This window comes from Temnothorax longispinosus, chromosome 7 (assembly GCF_030848805.1).
Source record: "Temnothorax longispinosus isolate EJ_2023e chromosome 7, Tlon_JGU_v1, whole genome shotgun sequence".
Taxonomy (NCBI): domain Eukaryota; kingdom Metazoa; phylum Arthropoda; class Insecta; order Hymenoptera; family Formicidae; genus Temnothorax; species Temnothorax longispinosus.
In genome coordinates this window covers 11,715,894-11,732,344 of record NC_092364.1, presented here as the reverse complement: position 1 = coordinate 11,732,344, position 16,451 = coordinate 11,715,894, and the positions used below count along the sequence as shown (strand labels likewise).

Here is a 16,451-nt window from a genome sequence, read left to right as displayed (position 1 = left end):
GGTTTACTATTTCTTATATTTTTTATTCTATATTGTATTGGCCACAATTGTAACAATCCATTCAACGTTGCACCATCTGTGCTTATATCTATAACTATTTTAGTAGGTAATTGGTTTACAGCTATATGCATGCCAAGTTTTGTTTCAAAGTTATTTCAAAACCAATATGAACATATTGACCTGAACCTAATGGAACAATATTATAATTTAACTTTTTTCGTGTCCCTAGAAAAGTTCTAGTCGAACATGGTAAGGTAATAATTATGCATAAAAAGATCTCACCTGCCAATGACCTTGACCTTGACATATGTTGTCAAGGTCATCCGCCTGAGTGACCTTCAGAAGTTTTTAGCCGGCGGTCGTTATTCGTTAAAAAGTTATTAACAAAGAAATCATGCGTGTGGTCGCCACGCGCGTTAGAAGTGAAACTTCTGAAGGCAAGGCTTTGCCATAACTTTTCTGAAATTAATACAAAAACAATGCAACGGAATTAGTCACTCCAAGCCGCCCGCAACTCGAAAATATAGTGTTATACGCAGTTTTCACTATATCCGTCTTGCCAGTGCCGTACGCCTGATCGAATTTTCGTGACGCGTTTTCGAGTCGCAAAATCGAATTTACTTACCGATTCAAAAGGAGTTTCACTTTGTACGCCTGTTGGTCGAATTTTCGTGACACTATTTCGTGACGTTTTTTCGTGTCGCACAATCGAACTTACTACCGTACCAATTAAAGAAGTTTCATTTCGTACGCCAATTGGTCGAAAATTTTTGTTACACTTTTCGTGTCGCATAATCAAACTTACTACTGTGCCAGAAGAAGAACCGTCTCGCCAACGTCGTACGCCTATTGGTCAAATTTTCGTTACACTTTTCGTGTCGCACAATCGAACTTACTACCGTACCAAAGAAGTTTCATTTCGTACGCCTATTGGTCGAATTTTTGTTACACTTCCCGTGTCGCACAATCGAACTTACTACCGTACCAAAGAAGTTTAATTTCGTACGCCTATTGGTCGAATTTTCGTTACACTTTCCGTGTCGCATAATCGAACTTACTACCGTGCCAGAAGAAGAACCGTCTCGCCAACGCCGTACGCCTATTGGTCGAATTTTCGTTACATTTTCCGTGTCGCACAATCGAACTTACTACCGTACCAAAGAAGTTTCATTTCGTACGCCTATTGGTCGAATTTTCGTTACACTTTCCGTGTCGCACAATCGAACTTACTACCGTACCAAAGAAGTTTCATTTCGTACGCCTATTGGTCGAATTTTCGTTACATTTTCCGTGTCGCACAATCGAACTTACTACCGTACCAAAGAAGTTTCATTCGTACGCCTATTGGTCGAATTTTCGTTACACTTCCCGTGTCGCACAATCGAACTTACTACCGTACCAAAGAAGTTTCATTTCGTACGCCTATTGGTCGAATTTTCGTTACACTTTCCGTGTCGCATAATCGAACTTACTACCGTGCCAGAAGAAGAACCGTCTCGCCAACGCCGTACGCCTATTGGTCGAATTTTCGTCACATTTTCCGTGTCGCACAATCGAACTTACTACCGTGCCTAAAGAAGTTTTACTTCAAAAAGTTTCGAAAATATAGCAGTTATTTTCAGTATTGAAAGGCATAAACGACTAATATTACGTTTTTTTTTTTAAGCAGAGAATACTTTATTATGCGTGAAAGTCACTGCTTTACCAAAACACAACATTTAAAGCAGTAAATTGTTGATAAATTAAAGTCTTTCTTTAATGCAGTGAATACTTTATTTCGCGAGAAAGTCGCTGCTTTACCAAAACACAACATTTAAAAAAGTAAATTGTTGATAAATTAAAGTCTTTTTGTTAATGCAGTAAATACTTTATTTCGCGAGAAAGTCGCTGCTTTATCAAAACACAACATTTAAAGCAGTAAATTGTTGATAAATTGAAGTCTTTTTGTTAAAGCAGAGAATATTTTATTTCGCGAGAAAGTCGCTGCTTTACCAAAACACAACATTTAAAGCAGTAAATTGTTGATAAATTGAAGTCTTTTTGTTAAAGCAGAGAATACTTTATTTCGCGAGAAAGTCGCTGCTTTACCAAAAAAAGAAATTACAGGACAAAATAATGGTATACATATATTATAATAATTATTACTTTATTAATAAATTTATACGCGGTTCAAAATTTAAATCCAACATTTCTTTGAAATAGACATTGTAGCTGTAAACTCGACTATACGTCAACTTTAATTTATCAACAATTTACTGCTTTAAATGTTGTGTTTTGGTAAAACAGCGACTTTCACGCGAAACGAGATATTCTCTACTTAAAAAAAAGACGTAATATTGGTCGTTTATGCCTCTCAATACTGAAAATAGCTGCTATATTTTCGAAACTTTTTTTGTTAATAACTTGTAACAAATAACGATCGCCGGCTAAAAACTTCTGAAGGTCACTCAGGAGGGTGACCTTAACAACATATGTCAAGGTCAAGGTCATTGGCAGATGAGGTCTTTTTATGCATAATTACCCATGGTAAATATGACAAATAATGATGTGATCTCAAAATACGTAAAATAGCATCACCTTGTACATGTGTAATATTATGTGTGAGAAAAACATTTTGGAAAGCAGAAGTAAATAAGTACTGAAGACTAGTGATTGATCTATTATCTGAGTTAGCTAATTCTGATTCTAGATCTGAGTTAACATCTAATTCTGATTTTAGATCTGAGTTGACAATTAATTCTGATTCTTCCTCTATTATTGGATGTGCCATTATTGAAGAATTGTCTTCATGTGCGAAATTATTGGTTTCAAACAATATTTCTGATATTTGAAAATTACATTTTGGTATCACATCATTAGATTTTTTTAACTAAAATTTTTGGATTTTTTTTTAATTTTAAAAATGCTTTTTGTCTTTTCTTTTGCGATATATTTTTATGAATAAAACTCTTACTATATTTTAACTTATTTAAAGTTGCCATTTTTTATATACATATACATAAAAACTTACCATTAATTTTGTTAACTGCGCACATTTGTTAATTATTTATTTGATGTGTCTTCAACTGAACAGTTCAACTAAAGATAAAGTTATTGAACTGTATAAAATCCTGACTGTCTACTCACAATCAGTAGAATTTATTTCCTGTGACAATGCTGTAACATAACCGAATTCTACAATAAACATAAACTTTGTAAGCAATTTATAACCAATTGAGCAGCAAATGAGAAATAAAATCACACACATGCGTATGTGTATATGCATGTTATTACTAGTCAGATCGATACATCTTTCATACATTATCAGTGAAATACAGATATAAAATGCTTGATATAATAAAATATATAATATATAAAAAAAAGATGTTACAAGGTTTTTAAAATTACATTAAATCTAAATGTTTTTTATCACATTTCTAAATTGGTATAAAAATATATATTTGTATTTTTTAAATATACTTTAAAGCCAATTTATAAGTACGACTGTTGTTTGGAACTGATTGACGTTCCCGCCGAGATTATGGTTACGCCGTACTAGCGGCACCCCTGAGAAGGATCGACAGCGCCGATATTAATTGATGGCGCCACCAACAGATGGCTCTTGCCGCATAAAGACGAGACACACGTCGATTCCCGCGCTTTTGTCCGTTGACCGCCGAACAGTTAACATCGTAGCAAAAATTGTACGAAGCATCACGAGCAATAAACGAAAGTATTATTCCCAAAAAAGCGAGTAATTCAATATCACGAACATGGTCCTTCGAGCCGGATAAGCTGGATAAGGGCCGGTCTACAATGGGTGTTGTAAGTCGTGAGTCGTAAGAATTGACCAATCACAGTCCATTATTCTCCTTGCGGTCGAAGAATAATGAACTGTGATTGACCAATTCTTACGACTTACGACTTACAACACCCATTGTAGACCGGGCCTAAGTCTCACGTAAAGGTATCAACGACAAGAGCAAAGTATGAGCAAAGCATAATCACAGTATAACCACAAAAAAAAACGAGCGCATTACAGCGCAACGAGGTGAGTCTCCATCTTTCCTTTCCCCCTCATTCCTCGTGCGATATCATTCGTTACAATGTCGATGCAGGCATTGAAGGCTCTTAAAGCAAAGCGAGCATCCGTAAAATCACAATGCACGCGTGCTCGAAACGCGATTGATGCTATAGATCCACACGAAGTGGATATCGCGTACGTAAAACAGCGGAAACAACGATTCGCTGAATATTGGAATCAATTCAACGATATCCAAGCGCAAATAGACGAGTTATTAGAATTGGCGGAAGATTTAGATGGTATCGAAAAAGCCGATCTCCAGGCCTAGCAAAAACAAGAATGCATAAATTTCGAGGAGAGTTATTTCAGTACAGCGAGCAATATCGAACGTTTATTATCGCCTATGCAGATCGAGCTCGCGAATGCGAATGCGAATCTGAATGAAGGTTATGTCCGCGACATCAGTCAGATACATTTACCGAAGATTTCAATACCAACGTTTTCCGGTAGTTACAAGAATTGGTATCCTTTTTACAACACATTCGAGTCAATGATTCATCTCAATCAGAGGCTAACAAACATACAAAGATTCCACTATTTAATTTCCTCATTAGAAGGCGACGCGGCGCACGTTATTAAATCGCTGGAAATCACTTCAAATAAGTATCAAGAAGCGTTAGATTTACTAAAGCAGCGTTACGACGACAAGCGCATGATAGCTCAGGAACACATAAGAGCGTTATATGATTTACCTGCAGTTACAAGGGGTAATAGCATAGCATTAAGAAATTTAATTGACGACGTACTACGGCATTTGCGTTCGTTAAAAACCCTAGGTAGGCCCACTGAGCATTGGGACGATCTTATCATTCACTTGATTATCACTAAGTTAGATTCAAGCATTGTAAAGGAGTGGGAAGACGATATTCGAGCAAATGACATGCCTACTTTAAAGCAGCTCACTGATTTCTTGACACATAAATGTAAAGCGTTAGCAGCCGTATTCAAGAAATCATCCAGCGATTCAGTAACGTCAAATTCTTGCAAAACTAACAAAGTCAATACTCACGTAGCTACTTCTAACATTGGCTGTGCTTACTGCAAGGGGAAGCACTATATATTTCAATGTCCTGATTTTCTGAAATTGCTAAGCGAAAATAGGAATAAAGAAGTAAGAGCCAAACATCTATGCATAAATTGTCTGCGATCCACCACACATCAGGCTAGGGATTGCAAGTCGTCAACGTGTCAAACATGCAGCAAAAAGCACAACACGCTTCTACACATAGAAGACAAGTCTAACAAGGATAACGCAACTACAAATAAGCCGGACCAAGCAAGTCAGTCTAGTGCAGTTACTTTAAATCATCACATCTCTCAAGATAAGTATTGTCAAATTATATTATCAACCGCAAGCATAAATGTCTATGATCAACGTGGCAACATTCACGTATGTAGAGCATTATTAGATTCAGGATCACAATCCAGTTTTATCACAGGAAAACTAGCGAGTAAATTGAATCTCGTGCAAAAGCAAACAAACATGTCCGTCACAGGAATTAACAAGTCTCAAACGCATTCTTGTAGCACAGTCATAATACGAATAAAGTCGATGCACACGTCTTATTCCCAAAACATTGAATGCTATGTTCTAAACACTATTACCGAGAATTTGCCTCAAATTCAAGTCAATACAGACAAGTTCAAGATTCCAAGCAATATCAGGCTAGCTGATCCACATTTCCACATACCAGGTGAAATCAATATACTTATAGGTGCAGAGATATTCTGGCAGCTAATGTGTGTCGGACAGATACACTCACATAAAAATCAGCCCACGCTACAAAAGACTCAACTAGGCTGGATTGTCGGTGGCAAGACGTGCACTTATGGCCCTGCAGAAGCCAAAGTATGCAATTTATCTACTAATCAGCAAATCAACGAAACATTGGCTAAGTTCTGGAACATGGAACACATCCCTGAAGAAACTCCGTTTTCTCCCGAAGAAAAACTTTGCATGGAGTATTTTGAAAAAACTACGACTAGAAACGAAGACGGCCGTTTCATAGTACAGTTGCCGATCAAGGAGACGAAACTACAGCAGCTTGGTGAATCACGCAGTACAGCATTGAAGAGATTCATTGCCATGGAACGCAAATTACAAAGGCAACCGCAGCTAAAGGCGCAATATGTGCAATTTATGTCAGAATATTTAGCTTTAGGTCATATGGTACGTACCGATGAACAGCAAATACCACAGCATACCCCACGTTACTACATACCACACCACTACGTGCTAAAGGATAGTAGTTTGACCACGAAACTACGGGTAGTGTTCGACGCTTCCTGCGACACCAGCACTGGAATATCATTAAATGATTGCCTCATGGTAGGACCAACGTTGCAGCAAGATCTCTTCATGATCTTATTACGATTTCGTACATTCGCATATGTAATTACAGCTGATATAACTCAGATGTACCGTCAAGTACTCATCGACGAAGCGCAGATTTGCCTGCAGATGATATTCTGGAGAAACGATCCAAAGGATGAAATAACTTTATTCGCACTACTAACAGTAATATATGGATCAGCATCCGCAGCTTTTCTAGCAATCGCGTCAACCAGGAAAATAGCAGCCCTGGAAAAAACAAACTATCCAATAGGAGCAGCAACCATTCTCGACAATTTTTATGTTGATGATTTACTATCAGGAGCCGACACAATTGCCGGAGTCAAGCGGATTCGGGATGAAACCACCAAGGTATTGAACAAGGCTGGCTTTCAGCTCAGAAAATGGGCATCCAATTGTCCGGAGGTACTGGAGGATATGCCACACGCGGATACTGGCGAACCTATTCACTTCATTAATAGAAACGAAGAAATATGTACATTAGGCATGCATTGGAATACGACAAGCGACAATTTCAAGTACGACATTAACACTTCCGATTCTCGCAAGGTGACTAAACGGAGTATGTTATCAGCATTGTCCAAAATATTCGATCCGTTGGGACTCCTTGGACCCATCACACTTGTCGCCAAGATACTCATCCAAAGGGTATGGAGGCTTAATTTAGCATGGGATGAAACTGTGCCCATAGACATACACACCGCGTGGTTACAATTTCAAGATCAGTTAAGTATAATTCACGACTTCACCATACCAAGATATATATTATGCAAGCAGACTATCAGGATTCAAATTCACGGTTTCGCTGATGCAAGTGAAAGGGCATATGGAGCGTGCATATATATCAGAATCACTAATCCACAAGGTCAGCATTCAACACAGCTGCTATGTTCCAAGTCACGAGTGGCGCCGTTGAAAACGATCACATTGCCACGCTTATGCTAGGTTTACAATGCGAGTCGTAAAGTCGTGAGTCGTAAGAATTGACCAATCACAGTCGATTATTCTTCTCAAATTCGATTGTGATTGGTCAATTCTTACGACTCACGACTTACGACTCGCATTGTAGACCTAGCATTAGAGTTGTCCGCTGCAGTCCTACTAGCGCAACAGGCAGACAAGATATTGAACGCAGTACGTCTTGAAATAGAGGATGTATGCTACTGGACGGACTCAGAAATTGTATTGCATTGGATAAGGGGAACCGACAAAAGATGGAGTGTTTTCGTCGCCAATAGGGTTGGAGAAATTCACAGGCTCTCCCGACCTACTAAATGGTATCACGTAAGCACAGAATTTAATCCAGCTGACTATGTATCAAGAGGAGCTCTTCCGACATCTTTGAGTAACGCAAGGCTCTGGTGGTCCGGTCCATCATGGTTGCAGCACGAATCGCAGGATTGGAACACCAACATACCGCCTCCACTAGAAGAAATACCGGAGCAGCGACGAGCATTTGCGTCTACAGTCTCTACTGACGATAAATGTGAAATATTCACAAGATTTTCAGCTTTAAACAAGTTAATTAGAGTCGTTGCTGTTTGCATTAGATTTATCAATAACATTAGAAGTGACTCAGAAGCTAGAATTACAGGTCGTTTAACCACTCAGGAGTTACTTGAATCTAATCGGCGTCTTACAAGAATCATTTAGCAATCGGTGTTTAAAAAAGAGCTGCACTCCTTAAAAACAAAGGGATGTGTGCCACGCAAAAGCAAATTAATCAGCTTAGCTTTATTTATCGATGAACAAGACATCATAAGAATAGGTAAACGGTTTCGGAACTCAGCAATCTCACCTGACAAGAAGCACCCGGTCGTACTGCCTGCTGATCATCCGTTCACTCGTCTCGTTATAGCACACGAACATCGTAAGCAGCTCCATGCCGGGGCACAAGCAACACTGGCAGCAGTGCGAGCCAAGTATTGGCCTTTAGCAGCACGAAACAGCATCAAGAAGCACATTAGACAGTGTATAACTTGCTTCAAAGCAGCTCCACGTACATCAGAAACAATTATGAGTGAGTTGCCATCATATAGAGTCACACCATCCAAGCCATTTGCATATAGCGGCGTGGATTATTGTGGGCCAATTCACATAAAATCTAGTCAACTTCGCAATGCTAAATTAGTGAAACCATACATAGCCATTTTTGTATGTTTATGTACTAAGGCTGTACACATTGAGTTGGTGAGTAGCTTATCCACAGAGGCATTTTTAAATGCTCTCAAACGCTTCATCGCTCGTCGAGGTAAGGTGTCATGTATGTACTCAGACAACGGTACAAATTTCCAAGGTGCAGCCAACTCACTAAAGGAATTCTACCAAATGCTACACAATAAACATCATCAAGATAGGGTAGACACTGCGTTAAAGGAAGATAACATAGAGTGGAGTTTCATACCACCACATGCACCTCATTTTGGTGGTATATGGGAAGCGGCAGTAAAATCTGCGAATAATCACTTAAAACGCGTTGTAGGCGATGCTGCATTAAACTTCGAGGGAATGTGCACAGTGCTTGCTCAAATAGAAGCAGTTTTGAACTCGCGTCCTCACCCGTTTCCAATGATCCTAACAATCTTTCATACCTAACGCCCGGTCACTTCCTAGTCGGAGACTCTCTCACATCTATTCCGTAACAAGATGTCAGGCAGGTGCCAATCAATAGGCTTTCGCGCTGGCAGCGCATCCATCAAATCTACCAGCATTTCTGGAAGCGCTGGAGTTGCGAATATTTGCAACAACTACAGCAACGAACTAAATGGCAATATTCTAAGGGGCTGCAATTAACCATCGGTGATATGGTCATGATACGAGAAGACGATTCCTCTCCGCTAAAGTGGACTGTTGGGCGCATAGAGAATATTTATCTTGGAGCAGATGGAATAGCCCGAGTAGCCTCGATTAAAACCACTAAAGGGACATATAACAGGCCCATTACGAAATTGTGTATCCTTTCATTGCAAAAGGAGGATTAGGACTTTTCAAGGAGTCTTTGCTAATAAAAGCGCTAGTTTGCTCATTGTATCCTTTATCAAATGTTTGATTTAAAATGCGTTTTTGTGTGTTTAACATATATTTAATCATTCTTTTAGTTTTTTAGATTGATATATTATATGGTTTTATTATGAGCGAATATCCTTTTTCTCCAAGTCAACGCAGACTATTATATATTGTTGCGCCCGCGCTGAGACACCCGTTGCACGAACGGAAGTCGAAGATCGTCCCTGACGACCAGTTGTTTATTGATATCGATTTACTACGATTTGTTGTTGTTTGTTCTGAGCCTCCGTCTCCGAGCGGACGTGACAGCTCGATTCTGTGTTCAAATCCATTTGCTCTACTTAATAAACGAGTCTATCCTTTTCTTACATTGTGTCGTCTCATTGACCGCGAGTGCCGGTTGCGCGAGTGAGAGAGAGTGCGAGTGAACGAACGAATCAGCGAGCGCAACAATATTAAAAGGGATAGCCCTTTCAAGGGGGGCGATATGTTTGGAACTGATTGACGTTCCCGCCGAGATTATGGTTACGCCGTACTAGCGGCACCCCTGAAAAGTATCGACAGCGCCGATATTAATTGATGGCGCCACCAACAGATGGCTCTCGCCGCATAGAGACGAGACACACGTCGATTCCCGCGCTTTTGTCCGTTGACCGCCAAACAGTTAACATCGTAGCAAAAATTGTACGAAGCATCACGAGCAATAAACGAAAGTATTATTCCCAAAAAAGCGAGTCATTCAATATCACGAACATGTGGTTGACATTTAGATTCTGTGATCTCAAAAGTTTAGTTAGGATAAATAATTCCTAGTGGAAATGTGCTCAAGGGTATAAAAAAAAGAAAAGGTACCCATGAGCACAAATGGAACATCTATCCATAGGCATATCGACTTGAGTATCTCCTCATGAGTATTTCCTCATAGGTATCTGCTCATGGGTATCTCCTCATGGGTATGTTTTTACAATACATATAAAAACTCACAATACATATAAAAATATATTCTTATATATTGTATTTATATTGAAAAATATATTGAAAGTATTTATATTGAATCGGAAAAGTATTTATTAAAGTATTATTGAAGTATTATTTAGATTGAAAAAGAAGTTCTCTGTTGCTCTTGGTCATAGTAATTTACAATTCTTATTCATTTTCGCTATCCGTGTCGTTTTTTTGCTTCTCTTTGTGGATAATTTTAGACTATTCTTGATAGTTTTTATTTTTGATGTGAGATGTTTATTGTGGAGATTTGTTTTATGTTATTGATTTTCCCAATATATATGAAAAGAATTGACTAGCTTTATCAATAACATTCATTGATCAATTCAGATCATTCAAAATGTCTACTGTAAATTTTTGTTAAAATTAGACAAATGATAATAAATATTTTATTCACAAAGTAGTTTTTTATGGTATATTGAATATTATTGATGATATACTATTTCATGCATCTTTGCTAATATATCATTAATATAGTTTTCATAATCACCAACAACAAACATTATTGGAAATGTACCTATGGATACTAAGTTAAAGTACCCAATCCTCATGGGACATGGGTATGTCCCCAAGAGACATGGACATATTCCCAAGGAACATGGGCATATCCTCTTGGGAACATATATCCTCTTGGGGAAAACCCATGTTCCTTGGGAATATGCCCATGTCCCTTAGATACATACAAATGAGGATTGGGTACTTTAACTTAGTTCCCAGGTACATTTCCACTAGACATCTCTGTACTGTTTTACCATCTCCGATTACTTGATCTTCCGATTAAACTCACTCTTTGTTTCTTTCTGACTGACCCCATAGAAAGAGACTAAAAGTTTAATCGGAGGATCATGTTAATCGGAGACAGTGAAATTGGCCCTAAGTATTCTGTATTGCAACGATGATGTATCGTAGACATATCAAATGTGAGCAAGAAATATATTAAACAAGACATGCCATTATTACCAGAGATATATCAAACCTTAAAAAAATTTAAAAATTTAACAGATTATTTTACTTACTCCTTATTTTATATCCTTCCTTCTGTGAAATTTTAATATGGTATAATTGATGATTATTCATAAACTCCTCACAAAAATTAAAGGAACACTTAAATTTTCTTAAAAACTAGGCAAAATTTAAGGAGCTGTATCTTCGTTAAAAATGAACGAAATTTAAGTATTAAAAAAGGATTTTAAAGCTTGAAATCTCTACTTTCAGAAGATTACTATTTTCTTTTAGTTTCTGTGAGTTTGGTAATTTTTACATATAGAAAACCACAAGCTAGACAAAATAGAAAATTTCCTTCTCACTTTGTGGGCCTGTCACGTGTCCAAAAAAATCCTGCGAAATTTTTTGAGTTTCCAATGTAGAAACTCGAAGTTTTCCCTACAAAATCTTTTTTTGAAAATGTTTCTACGATTTTTTGTTACTAAGTTATCGCGGATTGAATAAGAAATGAGCATTTTGACTTTGATTGCTCATAACTCCGTTAAAAATCATCGTACCGCAATTCACCAAATAAATTCTTAAAGCTAAAACTTTGCTCTATCAAGTGGTATAATTGCCAATTTTTTCATAAAGACTTTTGGATACATTACAAGTGAGTAAAAATATCGTAAAAATGTAATTTTTTACTTTCTTATTTAGATCCAAAAAAACAATTGTGCAGAACAACAACAAAAATTTATTCTTTACGTTTTTTTTGTACTTTTAAGTACCCTACATTTAAAAAATGTAATAGACGAAACCTTTGACCAATTCGATTTCTCATAGGTAGAACGTAAGGTTGCAGTATCTCATGGACATATCGGTCAAAGGTTTTGTCTATTACACGACAACGCACGACCGCACACAGCTTTTTATACCCCGCAGTTTCTGAGGGATCATCAAATCGAGACTCTATTGCATCCGCCAATGAGTCCCGATTTGAATCCAATTAAGCATATTTGTGACATGTTAGAGCAAAGATTGCGCAAAAATTATCGTAATATTCCTGATTTGGCTTCGCTTGCCAGAGCCCTTCAGAAAACTTGGCAGCAAATCCTTCAAATGGCGATACAGCGTTGTATCAATATGCGAACCCGATTACGAGAGGTCATATTGAATAAAGGCGGAAACACACATTATTAAATTTATTTTACCACCTACGACCATTCATCCACTCACCCATATACGTACGCATGTACGCACGCACGTATGAATACACACACACACACACACACACACACACACACACACACACACACACACACACACACACACACACATACACACATGCGTGCGCGCGCATAACAAAGCGTAAATCCGACCGGGCAATCTCTTTGTGGTACGCTTTGGGTAACGCTAATGCCGGCGGTATTTTTTCAAAATTTGAAATCACAAAATTAATTTCTTATGAAAAAAAGTCTTTCTAGTTTATACTGACACTTATTCATCTTCAATGTATTGTCAGCGTAATTGAAAACAGTTTTTTAACGTCCGCCAAACGTTATTTTTAATTTTTTTTTTTTATTTTCACTGAAATTAAGTAATTTCACAATTTTTTGTACGTTTTGCTCCGTAAAACTATAGTGGCCACCATGAAGAAAATCTCATAGCTATTCGGCAAATTTTTTTTAAATGTAGGGTACTTAAAAGTACAAAAAAACGTTAAGAATAAATTTTTGTTGTTGTTCTGCACGATTGTTTTTTTTTTATCTAAATAAGAAAGTAAAAAATTACATTTTTACGATATTTTTACTCACTTGTAATGTATCCAAAAATCTTTATGAAAAAATTGGCAATTATACTACTTGATAGAGCAAAGTTTTAGCTTTAAGAATCCATTTGGTGAATTGCAGTACGATGATTTTTAACGGAGTTATGAGCAATCAAAGTCAAAATGCTCATTTCTTATTCAATCCGCGATAACTTAGTAACAAAAAATCGTAAAAACATTTTCAAAAAAAGATTTTGTAGGGAAAACTTCGAGCTTTTACATTGGAAACTTAAAAAATTTTGCAGGATTTTTTTGGGCACGTGACAGGCCCACAAAGTGAGAAGAAAATGTTCTATTTTGTCCAGCTCGTGGTTTTCTATATGTAAAAATTACCAAACTCACAGTAACTAAAAGAAAATAGTAATCTTCTAAAAGTAGAGATTTTAAGCTTTAAAACCCTTTTTTAAAACTTAAATTTCGTTTATTTTTAACGAAGATACAGCTGGTCAAATTTTGCCTAGTTTTTAAGAAAATTTAAGTGTTCCTTTAATTTTTGTGAGGAGTTTATATCACTGAGTCTAATGCCGGGATTACGATGAATTTAACGTAACGGGACGCGACGGGACGCGAAGTAACGTAAAACCTAACACATTGTTTTTATATGCGTTACGTAAAGTCGATCGTAATCAGCCGTATATAAAAACAATGTGTTTAGGTTTTACGTTACTTCGCGTCCCGTCGCGTCCCGTTACGTTAAATTCATCGTAATCCCGGCATAATAGCGTTTTTCTTTGGCAGAACTGGTGTGCACTCAGTGCACATTAAAGCCGTCGTACACAAATCAACGTAAAAAGTGTACGTTTAATATAAACGGGTTAAGTCACGAAAGCCTCTATTTTTTATTGTACTAGACACTACAGACGCACGCTACGCGCGCGCTATTTATCTTTAACATTTCACTATTAACCCTATTATACACAACTGTCAAAATATACAATGACAGCTGCAAATGAAGTAAGCGCAGCAAGAAAACCAATCGGCATCGCGGAAAAGCGACAACAATAAACTTCACATCTCCTTTTTAGAAAAGGACTATTTAGTAAAATATGTATTGGGTATTTTATCAATCAAAATATTTGTATTTTACTTTAAATATTAAAGATTAAATCAGTGTACAACGGATTTAATGTGCACTGAGTGCACACCAGTTCTGCCAATGAAAAACGCTGTAAGTGTGCATGCTTACGCCCTTACAAGAAACCTCATAGAAGTTGTGACGACAGCGACGATGTCCTCACGGTCTCGCCGGCCGTGAAGGAGCGCGCCGTCGCTTTATTCACTAAAGATCTTACGAAAAATCAATCACGACAAGACTCTCAGAAACCCAGATGGTAACTCGACTAAATAATTCCTCGAAATATTGGGCGCCAGGTGCGATTCCTCGCACCACGATCCTCAAGATCGCAATTCTCTCAGGTGTGAGTTTCTTCGGGTAATCGCGGTCGGAGGAGGAGAGGGAACGTAGCGCAGTTAACACACGCAAATAACAATAACACAAATATAATGTATTTGACAGAAAAGATTACGTGAGAATAAATCAGCAAGTTGTTTCAGACTGAATCGGGGAATTACAATCTTAGAGAGAAGATTACTTCAGAATAAATCGGCAGGTTTCTTTAAAATAAATCGGTAAATTACAATTTTTCTCTCAGATATTTTTCTGCGGAACACGGAAACTATGAGATACAATAACGCGGAAATTAGCCTAAGGACGCAACTTATAAGACGCAGTTACACGACCGCAATACACAATACGCGATTACACGAACGCAAGACACAATACCTACGCGCGACGATTTTCCAACGACCGAATAACCATCCGCGACGTCTCGCGAATGGTCCCAAAATGGCTAGACGCGGGCCTCCCGCGAAAAGCACCCAAGATCCAAGACAGGTGCCTCACGCCCCGGGACGTGATTGCGCGAACATTACTCTCCCGTTCTGCGACAATACGGTCCACCTCGGCGCGACGGACACCTCGCTACATTACGCACCATGGTTACACAAAACGCTATTACACGAAACACTAAGACACGACGAAAACTACAACGAATCACACGGTGACTGTCGGCCGCGTACGATTTTTCGGGCAGGGCGATCCCATATCACTCTGTTGGCCGGGCCCTCCGTCAGTATTCCATTTAATATTTACTTACTCGGTAATACTCATCTGCACAAACGCGATGCTACCAAAATACTTCGCGACACAGTACGCGATTCTCTAAGCATACTTGCGCGCCAAAATTTGTGACGACAGCGACGATGTCCTCACGGTCTCGCCGGCCGTGAAGGAGCGCGCCGTCGCTTTATTCACTAAAGATCTTACGAAAAATCAATCACGACAAGACTCTCGGGATGTCGTCCCTCGCCACGCCGACACGACAGTGACGATCCTCTAGCTCGGCGGGATCACGTCGGGCCCGCGCTTGCGCGCGCCGTGCTTGCGAGCCCTCCTTGCCGATCAGCCCTATGCGAACCGAGCGCCTCCCGCTTCCGTCGGCGCCCCTCGTGGCTTCCTCGCGCGCCGGCGGCAGGTTTGAAAAGCCTATTCTCGAGTCCGGTTGACCGGGCTGCGACTCTGGTGCCGGTGTACGACGGCCAGGCTGGCCAGGCCATGGCTCCGTCGACCGGTAGGCAATGCTCCGTGGCGATCTCCCTCCTTCGCGATTCGGCAGGCTTCATCCCGGCGAACATCGGGGCTGATGCGCTCGCCCTGCGAGACGCTCCAAGCAACGTCGGCATATGGGCCCAATCGTGACCCGCCCGCTGGCCAACTCCTACGTAGAACGCCTCCCGTAAACTCCCACGGCGCGACTCAAGTCGTTACAATTTTCTCCTGGCCATCTACTCGATATCTGAAATCCTCGGAAATAATATAATGTACCGAATTCTAACGCTGCCGCCCCGCCTCGCTCCGGCGGAGACGACATCCCGGACGTTCCCCCCGGTCGAGCTATCGTCTGGACAGGGGACGTGACTATGTCACGTCACAAAGTTAGCCGAACAACTTCGACTTATGACATTTTTTTACGAATTGATTGTTAGTCGTTTGTTATTGATTGTTAGACTAATTAGAACGTTTGTTAGTTAATAGTTTTTACGTAATTACGAAAATAATTTTTAGTGTTAATTTAGCCAGTAAATATAGAATTCTTTACAATTTTCGGTTCAAACCGGGGTCAATCGATGCGGAATCGTTTGTTAGTTCTGAATATACTAATTAAAACGTTTGTTAGATCACGGTTTCGCTTAAAAAAGCGAAAAATTGTATA

General features: G+C 39.0%; 1 protein-coding gene across 1 annotated transcript; it reads left to right on the top strand.

Moving 5' to 3' along the window:
* Nucleotides 1–4,406: 4,406 nt before the first annotated feature.
* On the top strand, nucleotides 4,407–9,011 carry LOC139816956 (uncharacterized). The gene is made up of 4 exons (XM_071784785.1): nucleotides 4,407–7,281; nucleotides 7,486–7,902; nucleotides 8,275–8,436; nucleotides 8,692–9,011. Exons 1-4 carry the CDS (start codon nucleotides 4,407–4,409, stop codon nucleotides 9,009–9,011), a joined length of 3,774 nt encoding a protein of 1,257 aa, XP_071640886.1.
* The last annotated feature ends 7,440 nt before the right edge of the window (nucleotides 9,012–16,451 follow it).